A 12,094-nucleotide genomic window follows, 5' to 3' on the forward strand; every position below is an offset into this window, starting at 1 on the left:
CGATTAATATGAATACAAGTAATAGTTTTTATAAATCCACATAAATCGACAATTATATACGATACGCAACAGTAAGTAAATAAATACATTGTATAATATTCACAACCATCTATTATAACGATGACGAGGAATTACTAATTAATAATTAAGGGAAACTCAGTGTATACCTACTCGTTTGATCATCACACACCACCAGAATAACCGTAAGCTGGCTAGTGGTTTCGATGTAAGTATAAGTTTTAATGTCTGTGGTTAACATGACGGAAATCGTATATGTATACCAGATACCTATACGGCAAACGCACATAATATAGTTTATTACCGTTTATTCTATAGTATAGACTCTATATTGTATGTTAAATGTTATTGCTTATAATATTTATTCATTATTGTATACGTTGTAATATATTAATATTATATACCAATGGTGTATTCTTCCGATTACAAAAGGCAAATCGTAAAGACACCACAATTGTAATATAGGTAATAAACTAATAACTAAGGGTTCGGATTTTAAAACATAATAAACAACTTATAAGCACACGATTGTTCTAAAAAAAAGCAAAAAAGAAGAACATTATTTTTTAAAAAAATCAAAAAAAAAAAACATGACCAACAATCAATACGAACTAGTTAAAGAAATGAATACAGCAAATTGATAAAATTAATTTAAATTTAAAAAAAAGAATTAACTACAATGTATTTCTCTAGATTCGCAGTAGTGAAACTGACTTTATTGTCCTATACAGAATATTTAAAATTTAACATGGAAAACGAACCTCTCTATATCCACTGAAGTGATCGATGCATACTTCATCATACGTGAGGTTTCAAATTACTACACTAAATCTTAAATTTTTAAATGGTCGTTATCGATGTTATAGGCACACTGACCGTATAAGTACTGCAGGCTATATATATAATATTATGTAAATCGACAATCTGTACGTTTAATACATTTAATAAATAAACCGATAACGAAAACAATAATAATCCAAGTCCGTATTCCGGGTTTTTACGTTTCTTATTAATTCAATATTTTGTTATTTCTACAGTAGCACAATAAACATATAAAAATTCTACAGCTGAAATCACTGAAAAAAGCAAACAAAAACATTCACATAAAAACAAAAACAAAAGTAAATTGGTTTATTTGGAATCAGAATGACGTGAAACGAATTTATGTATAAAAATTATATTTCTATCTTATATTTTAAAAAAGAAGCATATTCTTTAAAATCTAAGCCCTAGTAATAACTGATAAGTATACCATGAATATAATACAATAAAAAGTGTAGGTATTAGGTATTTAAGTATTTATAATATGACTTAGGTTTGCAAAAATGCAGTATAAAAGACTAAATTATTCACAGATAATATTAAAATGTGCACAAAAAATGAATTGATAAAAAAAAATACTTCTGATAGTTTGATTTTGATTTGCGTTCATAACATATACAAAAGTAGTGCCTATCAAATATTTTATTAGTTATATACTAGTATTAGTAGTAATATTCTTTAAATACGACCAATTCTATTATAGTTCACAAAGCAATTTATTACTATAGATGTAGCCTCAAGTGATCCATTGTGAAGCCATGGCGTTTGTACTTTTGTAGCCGTAAAAATAAGCTTGATTGCAGTAAACTAATGCTCAACATCACAGGACAACACAGAACATTTGCATTTAAATTTATAGAAGACATGGAACTGATCATTGTGCTTTTGTGTGTACAAATTAATAAACGATATTTAATCAAAAACTCTATAATAATCATTTACCTTATTTCTTATAATTATATAGTATAATATATACATATTATATTATTATAATAGGTATACAATGACAGCTAGAAACTCGTCACGTCGAACAGTGTTGAACACTCGAATTAATTTCATGAAATAAGTTATACAATTTACAATAAATAAATTATCTTTTAAACTGAAATTGTCTATTGAAAAATAGTAAAAAATCAAACTACGAGACTTTTAATAACATTGTTCGACAATTTCATTATAGAGTACCTATATGTATATTTTAATAATACGATGTGCTGTACCCAATCGATACAGTTATAACGATCGTCAATTGTGATATTTGGAATAAAGGTTTTTTTTACAATATGATCAACATTGCGTATAGACGTATACGTTTATTTAAATAGTATGTAACCGCCCGATAAATATCTATCGATTTTTTACTATTTAAAAATATCAACGTATGAAAATGAATGTCGTTGCAACGTAAACAATAAAATTTAAAATGAATAAATTATTATTAATGTCACAGTGACAACTATCACATTTTATCGGTACCTATCACTCAATGGTACAAATACGAGTAGGTAGAAGATGCTTGAGGAGATTAAGCCCATATAATCTCTATAATCTCTAAACTCCCTCCGTCAAAAATAAAACTAGAACACAATATAGTACACCTATTTGTAAGTAGGTATGCTACAATATATTATTTAGAATGATTTACTACTGGTATACAGGGACACTCATACCTTTTGTTTCTTCAATAATACACTTAATCAAAATCTGTTTCTTGGAATAGAATTTTTAATACAACAAAACACCGTATTTTCTAAACTGTTTAGATTTTTATACTCCTTAAGGAGTCCTCTATTAAAATACAAATTTTTATTTAAATGGAATTCCATTTTTCAACTGTAATTTATTAATAATTAGTATTGATATTTTTTTTGAAAATTATCTTATCAAAATCAAAATTCATAACAATAGTTTTCGAGTTATTTAATTTTTGGTTCTTACGATAATAAGTCCGCGATAATATGGATTTGAAAGATATGTGAGCTAAAATTACTTGAACATTTAATAATATTAATGTTTTTTGTCTATTAACATTTGAAATTTGTAAAAATTGTACAAAGTATAATACGTAAACACTAGATCCAATATAACATAAAATCTATTTTATATTTTTACAAAACCATTTTTAAAGATTTTCATCCTTAACATTAGAATTTAAATTTTTGAAAAAGTACTCGTCAGCATTTTGAATTACAAGTACATCATCACATTTAAATAAATTATCTACTAAATAATTTACAGTGAAAAGGGCTTTTGGAAATCAGAATATTATATCGTCAGAGAACACTTATAAAGTAGTACAAAATATCGCAAGAATTTAAAAATATTATAGTAGGAACCAACGCGTATATTTAAATATTTAGAAAAACAAAATTTACAATTAATACTCTTAAAATCGTGTTTTATTATTATTTTTTATTTTTGTAATTGTAAGAGATCTAAAATATCATTTTAAGACAAATAGAAATACATTATTCGGTTTACGTCACTAGTTTCACGCCAGTCTGTATACGTTTTTAGACGTTTTGGACGCCTATAAATTACGCGGGCACGAGTAAGTATATAATATAGCACAAAAGATCCACGAGGGTCGGGTCAAGTGCAGCCGCAGCGGCGGCGGCGGCGGCGGCGGCACAAGAAAATCACAGCCGGTGTATCATATTATTATTATTGTATCGACAATCCGTTTCACCGGCCGCGGATTATATTACTGCAGCTACGCCGAAACGATCTCGTATTATATTATTTTCGCTATCAATAACAATATCATCGTTTATCCCGTCAATCGATCGGATTGATTTATCGTTTTTTTTTCTCTCGCCCCTATAGATCTCTCTCCCGTTTTCGATTTTTTTTTTTTTCTGTTTACCGATGGATATTCTTACGGTATCATAATAATATTATCATCTCGTATTTTTACACGCGTCGTGTCGACGATGTCGACGATGCAATCACATCACATAGGTGCAACATTCGCGCAGACCGATAACGCGGCGAGAGGATCCGTCGCCGCCGCCGACGCCGCCGTGCATATTATTACGGGACGAGCGCGATATTATTACGGTCGTTATAACGGCGGTCGGCGAGTTGGTAAAATCGAAAAATCGATCGAACACACACACAAACCGCCGCCGCACCCTCCCCAGGACGGCGGGCGCACGCGCGCACCGCCCGCACGCGTTACACGGTTCGCGTAACGAACGGCGGCGGCGGCGGCGGCGGCGTTATAATATCGGCCGGCCGACAAACTTCGATTTCATATAATACAATATCGCGACGGCGGCGCGTAAGCGTATACGGTTTTTTGCCGCACGTAACGTTATTATTATTATTATTATTATTTTATGTAAAACGGCTTGTGCGCGTGCGCGCGCCACCGTGGGGACGCGACCAGACTCGCCACTGCACCGGCACACGCGCGCACGCACGAACACGCACAGCACGACACAATATCCGCGTGTGTACAATATTATTGCGGACAACCCTCCGCGCGACGAGTATTATAATATTGCGTGCGACATGGCGGTGTGTGTGTGACGGTCGCCCCGCGTGTCCAGCTGCACACACGACGATAGGGTGAACGCCCCTCGCCCGCCGCCCGTCGAGTGTGAGGTGCGGCGCGCGCGCACCGTGTTGCCCCCGCTGCGGCGTCGGCGGGAGGGTTTCGTCGGCCCGCGCGCCCCGGCATACCCCCGCCCACGATCCGCGGCGACTATCCGCCGCCGCCGCCGACGACTCGGTTTTTCGTCGGCGCTCAATTACCCACCGAAACGGATCAATATATTGCTCGGCGCGTCGTGCCGCCGGCTAACTCCGGCCCAAGCCGCCCGGCGCGCTTTGGCCGCGCCGGCCGAGAGAGCCGGAGCAGAGCGACATGACATCGTATTATAATATATGTATATATATATATATAATAATATAATGATATGTGTAGGGGACGTGACGCCGCGTGCTGCAGGGGCCGTCGTCGGGGTGGTGGTGGCGACGGTGGCGGGAGGGTGGCAAAACGGCTTGGGGTGGGGGTGGAAATAATAACAAGCCCCCGGAAAACAGTACGCGTGGTGTGTGCGTAATGAAAAAAATAAAAAATAATAAAAATAATAACTCGACGCGCATTATTATAATATATACGGAACGAGAGACGTCGTTGTCCGCGTGTCGCTTCCGCCGCGTGCACTGCAGCAGTACGCACGCGAATAATACGATATCGCGTGTAAATCCCAAATACGATATCACGCGGCGCTTCAATAGCGATCCATCGGCCGATCGAAGCGGTCTGCGACAGCGCACACACGTCCGCCGCTGCAGTGTGTCACGGTCGAACCGCGCTCGATACCCGCTAACCGTAGTAGTAGTAGTTACTTGTATGATATAGGGTACGTTTCGATAAAAACTCGTAGTCTTTTCCAAATAATATTATTTTATATAAATATCCGTACATCTATTATTAAATAAATATAGTAATATCGTGTGTCGGACGCGAGTCGTTTCAGCGGTGTTGTCGGTGTCGCGCACCTACGCGAGCTTTACGGGCACCGGAAAAGTGTGTATACGGTGAACGCGTGGGGTGACGACGAGACATGCACCCGTCGCCGTTGCCGGGTAGTCGCGGCGCCCGTCCCGTGCCGTCAATACCGTTGCGGAATCGTTAATTGTTATCGGATCCAGTCGGAATCGTGTTTTCGCGTCTATCGATCGGTCTTAATGAATTTCGCCAATGGATTTCCAGTAGTAGCGGAACGCGGCAGTGGTCGCCGCCGATTTCGCGCGCAACCCACACGACGCCGGTAAGGCGCGCGCGCACGCCACCGCCGACGACGACGCCACCAACGCCGCCACCGACGACCACGACGACGCGCATCTGACGAGCGCGAAACCACCGTCACACGCCGCGTAGGAAGCAGCGCGCGCGAAATGTTTTCGGACACCGCCGCCGCACCGATGTCGTTGTTGTTCCTCCGGCACCGGCGGACCGCCGAATAGTGCGTGTGCGCCCGCACATACCGACACAACCGGTCGGACACACAGTCTTCTGATAATCGTAAATTTTTTTTTTTCGCGCCGCGTACACGTGGTGACCTTATACCGTGGTACTCGTCGTATGCGTACACATTGCGCACGGGACGACGGTCACTGAGAGTGACAGAGAGTGGTTCTTACGGAGCGTTTGTGCCCTCGCGCGGCGCGTGACGACAGTACGAGACACGCGGAGCCGGCGAGCGTTCTTCGCCGGATGGAAAACGTTCACAACATGGCGCCAGAGTCGCCGCTCAACGAAGTAGTGGTCGAGTCAATCGATTCGCCACAAGACGTGAGGGCGCACGTCGACGCCGGTCGGCAGTCCGCGTGCCCCGTCGCCGAGCCGCCACCGACACGCGAACTGTGCATCACGCGAGTGCCGCGATCGCAGCCCGCCAGCAGGATCGTTTGCCATGCACGTTGTTCGCGGCCCGTCCAGCACGACGAGGACTCGGACGACGACCTGGACGACGACGACTTGGACGAAGAAAACGACGACGACCACAACGACCACAACGAACACAACGAACACAACAACCACCACCACCAACAGCAGCAACAGCAGCAACACCACCACCACCACCAGCAACAGCAGCAGCAGAACAACCGTGGCCACCAACACCAGCAGCAGCACCACCAGAACCAGCAGCACCACCAAGCCCACCATCACCAACAACACCACCAAAACCAACACCACCCGCACCAACAGCAGCAGCAACACCATCACCAAAACGCCGACCGATCGCCCATCGAGAGTAACGGTGGAGGCAGTCGCCGTGGCGTGGGCGGTACGGTCGTGGTCAGAGGTGGCTGCGGTGGCGGCGGCGGAGGCGGAGGAGGAAGCGGCGGCGTCATCGTCGAAGACGGTAAACCGCCCGAGAGCACCATCACCGTGATCGTTCACCATCCGGACGAAGACCGGGCCAACCGATCGTCCAGACTCAACCCCAGACATTCCGTCAGCGTGGCCGGTATGATCGAGTCACAAGACTACCATCGCGGCGCCGGTTCCGGGACCGGCAACAACAGCGTGCTCCAGCTGCACCACCAGCAGCAGCAGCAGCAGCAACAGCAACAGCAACAGCCACAGCAGCAACAGCAACAGCAACAGCAACAGCCCGAACCCACATACCAGACTCTGACGTCGGTCAACGGCAGAATGTCGCCGCCCGGTTACAGCCCCAACTCGTCGTACGCCACGCTCACGCCGCTACAACCGCTGCCGCCCATATCGACCATGTCCGACAAGTTCGTGTACGGTCACTCGAACAACGTGTCCGGTTCGTTCACGGTCATGCAGAACAACATCGGCGGTATGGGCATGGTGGTCAACAGCCCGTACACGTACGACAAGATGGGCATGCATTCGCCCAACCACTATTCGCCCACGCACATGCACCACATGCCGCCCCAACAGGGCTCGCCGATATCGCCGCAGAGCGCGTCGTACAGTCAAAACGGCGGCGGAGGCGGTGGAGGCGGCGGAGGCATCTGCAACTCGCCGCAGAAGAGCATGTCGTCGCCCAACAGCTGCTACGACTCGCCGTACACGCAGATCGGACCCGGCGGCGGCGGCCGGTCGGGCAACCCGATGCACAGCCCCGACCTGAGCCAAAACTCGGGGTCGCTGCACTCGCCGCCCATGTCCAGTTACGGCGGCACCACCACGCTGTCCAACGTCAACGGGCTGACCACCATCACGCCGCACCCTGGCCGGGGCGGTGGCGTGGTCGTGTCTCCTCGGCACTCGCCGTCCCTGGTCATACACCCCATCATACAGCCCCAGGAGGTGGTGGTCACCACGTCCTCGCCCTCGCCGCCCGACCACTCGCAGAGGATGCAGATGATGCACCAGCAGCAGCAGCAACTGCAACAGCAGCAGCAGCAGCAGACCACGTTGATCAAGACGCAATCGATCACCACCACCACCACGGTGCTGGTGCAGAACGCGTCGTCGGCGTCCGGGTCGAACGGCAGCGGTTCCGACATGGAGGAAATCAACACCAAAGAGCTGGCGCAGCGTATCAGCGCCGAGCTGAAACGGTACAGCATACCGCAAGCGATATTCGCGCAACGGGTACTGTGCCGATCGCAGGGCACGCTGTCCGACCTGCTCCGCAACCCCAAGCCCTGGTCCAAGCTGAAATCCGGTCGGGAGACGTTCCGCCGCATGTGGAAGTGGCTCCAGGAACCCGAATTCCAGAGGATGTCGGCCCTCCGCTTGGCAGGTACGCACGGTATATACACACACGATAAATAATATTATTATTACGATTATTACTAATTATAATAATATATAAGTAGTATAATGTTGAAATGATTAACAGCCGATCGAACACGCATAATTATTATTGACGTTGTTATTTTATATTATTATTGTATTATACGCACGCCGCCGCAGCTGCCGCACGCACACAACACGTGGTTATCGATTTATTATTATTCTTCTGCCGCCACGCTCGTGTGTTTGCGTTTGTGTGTGTGTGTGTAGCGTTTGAAAACGCTTTTTTCACGAATATTGCGATCATTATTGGTTTCATTTCGGCCCGATTCAGCCCCGCTCGACGATCCGAAACGTAATGATATTTTATATTTTTCCATATTTCCATGGCGACGTGCGTATACGTCGTTGTCGAATTCGAGTTTTAGCGACCTATTCGCATATAACAATACTTATGTATATTATACTATCGCTTTGCACGCCAAATAGGTACGCTCTTTTACCCCCATCCCCTCCCCTTTACAGCAGCCCCCCTACCCCACTTAACAACCACTTTGGTCAACCATCACCGCCACCATCTGGTAGTGCACCGCGAGAGTGCTCGACGATTGCTTTCCGCGTCGGCACCGAGGACGGCGAGCACCAGCTGCCGCTTCGGCCCAAAGCGGACGTAATATTCTAACGACACTTTCCAGCGGTGACCGTTTAACCCGTTTCGGTTGCGACCAGTGGAGGTTCGAATATTTTCGCCACTTAGTGGTGCGACGACTTGCCAGTGGAGGCTACCTAATACAGTATACGTTCGTAACGTTTTGTTTCCTGCAGTCCCGGGTGGACTGCAATACCTATATAATTATGCAACCGTAAGGTGTAATCTATAAAACATAACGAGTCGTATCGCTTTTTTTATTTTTCGTATAAAAAATTCGAAAAACGTACACATCATAAAAGTTTATAATAAAAATGAAAATCACAACAACAATAATAATTAATAATAATAATAACAAAAAAATAAACGGTATTTATGTATTGTTGTAAATAAAAAATTCAATCCGTAATGCCGACTTGGGTCTGCTTTACGCGTATTTACGCATCCGCCTTTGGTAACTTACATCACTACATTATACGCACGCTAGTGAATTGAATTGCGACCGTTGTTATATTACCAATTGTACTCGTATCCATTTTCCCTCCCCCGTGCAGCCGGTGGATCGAAAGTTTTCCAACGTACCGTTCCGTATGATTTGTTCTCTTTAAACTTATTATGTAGGTACCTACCCGTTTTGATTTGTACATTTTTTCAATTCATTTTTCGAGGACAATTTCAATCATTTTTTTCGTGGACCTTGAGCTTCAGAAACTCCCCTCGCTGTTTGACGCGTGCGTCCCCAACCCGGATAGGTACCCATATGGCCAAATACATGACGTGTGACCATATGGCATATTGAAGTGCCCGCGGTCGTTCGGAAAACGCATATAGTTTTTCGGTGCCGCACCGTCGACGAAACCCGAAAAAAAAATATACGCGACACAGTAGGTATTATATAGGTATAGCTATTACGGCGACGACGATGCCGCCGACGGCGTCCGGAAGTCTTACGGGCGACACAAAATGTACATCGATACTGCGACGTACGGATGTATACGACAATACGTGACCGGAAGATATTTAAACGCAATAATATATAAATATAATATCATCGTATATAGCTGTCGTGGTTCCCGTATATCCGTTACACCGCGCCGGGGCGTCTCTCGCTCCGTCCCATTCCCTCGCACGCACTCTCGCACGCTGTTTATCCGTACACCGACATTGCTCGCGTTTCGTGCTCTATCCGTTAAGACAGGTGCTCTGTAAAGGATATTATTAATAATAATAATATTATTATTATTATAATTTCACCGTGTACACCGTGCAATGTGCTGCACGCCCGCGTCATCGTCATAATAATAATAATAATAATATGATATTATGCATAGACGGGTCACATTTCACGGCGAACGAATGGAGGTACCATCACGAGCGACACGTCGTTATAAAATTTATTATTGTTATATTGCCGTTATCGAGGTCGGTCGTCATCGTCGTCGTCGTCGTCTGGTTTTCGGAATTTCTAATTTATTTTCAAACGTATATTTTCCGTGTGACTAACGATCACGCAGAGTGCATTTTTATTTTATCATAATATTATATGCGCGTAATATCAGTGTGAAACCCTCAGACCGTTTAGGTATTATATTATTATCAATGCGTGTATTTATGTACGTACATTGCTGTTTCGCGGCAAATTCGTCGAGGACTGTACCATCATAAACGCTGGATCGTAATGCGCAATCAAATTTTATACGAAATTTAAATTTTACTATTATTTTATAAAACTATAAAATATTTTTTTATAAAGTTAGATACAGTGGATTGGATAAAAAAAATATCGCCGAGGAGATATAATTTACAAACATAAAATATAGATAACTTAGAATATTTACATATTTCCCGATTTATAATATTTTAGATTTGTTTTACCCGTCGTTGGTGGGATCAAATCTCTTGTTCGTCGTAAATAGTGATTAACTTATACAGCAGTTTCAAAAAAAAAAAAACTAACTTCATATGTCTTTCGCGAGATAACAATGATCACGAATTCCGACTATTATTTATTATTTATAAGGGCCACTGAATGTAGGCATTAATAATGTTTTACCCTATAAATGTAATCAATTCGGTATAAAATATCCGTGAATAATCGTCTTATTTTATACGTAGAAATGTATTTGTACATTTCCATAAATAATAAACTCATAATGTGTATAAAAACTATATAATAATTAGAAATCATTAGCATGCCTAAAAAAATAATGAATTTGTTTATCTTATCAAATGTTAAATGCTTGTATTATATTATGTTTATCACGATTCATTTACCTACCTATTTACCTATACACAATAATATAATAGTTTAATACCAATTGAATATAAACTTGCTCGGATTATGGAAATTGAATCATAGTCCGATCCGATGATTTATTTAATTTCATAATTTACTTAACCCGTCATTATTATTATGATTATTATTTATTATTATTACTATTAGTGTTTTTATTATTAGCAACGTATGTTAATCCAGATTTGTAAAATAATTTTTCTCCTTAAAATCTTTCACGCCTTTTAATTCAATATCATTATACACGTATAAGTGCATTTCACATGCTATGTGAATCCAAGGCATTTACAAAATTCACTTATACGCGTATAAATATAGTAAGAAATAATTCAGTGTTTCATTTTTTATCCTCGAAAATTAAAAAGTAAAAAAAAAACAGGACAATAATATATTATGTTGAGAAAATATTGACAACTACGAGTGAAATAGTTACACCAACTATTAAGAATGTTTCAGTTTCTTATAAATATATTAAGTATCATATTTTATTATAGGTACTTGTCAATATTAAATCAACTACAAAAACGTATGCTGTCATACATTTATTTTTGTAATTTAATACACTTTAAAAAAAATAATCGTCGATGTGACACCATATTCAATATAATACAATACCAATTTCAATGCGAGATCGTAAAATGTATAAAAAAAAAATTCAAAAACTTTAGAAAAATTATATATATTTTTTACATCGTAACTATAATAATTACTACAAATAAATTAAACCATGAACGAAAAAGTTCATCTTATTTAATGGCCTTAGTATCCTGTTATATAAAACTTGCCCCTATTCAATTTTTTTTTACCAGCTACCTAATAATGTATAAATTTTAAATCTATAAATAAAATATCATAAGATATAACTTAATTTAATTTAAATAAAAAAATCATATTAATTATACGCCAACTGATAAAAACAACAAATATCAAACTCGTATTTTTTACACTGATCATAAAATGTACAAATTACCTTTAATTCTCAATATTTTAATTTAGAACTTCATTTTATTCAATACCTACTCTGCTTATTTGTTTTGGCTTTCTTATTTTATTTTGTAATATAACATTTATTGTT

At 41.2% G+C, this 12,094-nt stretch overlaps 1 protein-coding gene across 6 annotated transcripts in view; it reads left to right on the forward strand.

Annotated features, from left to right (window-relative positions):
• The first annotated feature begins 4,979 nt into the window (after nucleotides 1–4,979).
• LOC114130197 (one cut domain family member 2-like) overlaps nucleotides 4,980–12,094 on the forward strand; it is a 31,443-nt gene continuing 24,328 nt past the window's right edge. For 2 of the 6 annotated variants that reach the window (XM_027995124.2, XM_027995141.2), the window contains exon 1: nucleotides 4,980–8,084. In XM_027995124.2, the coding sequence (XP_027850925.1) occupies nucleotides 6,071–8,084 (2,014 nt within the window). In that variant the 5' untranslated portion in view covers nucleotides 4,980–6,070. Of the gene's footprint in view, nucleotides 8,094–12,094 lie in introns of all 6 variants that reach the window. The other 4 variants (XM_027995116.2, XM_027995132.2, XM_027995149.2 and 1 more) reach the window with 4 other exon arrangements.

The sequence above is a fragment of the Aphis gossypii genome, chromosome X (assembly GCF_020184175.1).
Source record: "Aphis gossypii isolate Hap1 chromosome X, ASM2018417v2, whole genome shotgun sequence".
NCBI classification, from domain to species: Eukaryota; Metazoa; Arthropoda; class Insecta; order Hemiptera; family Aphididae; genus Aphis; species Aphis gossypii.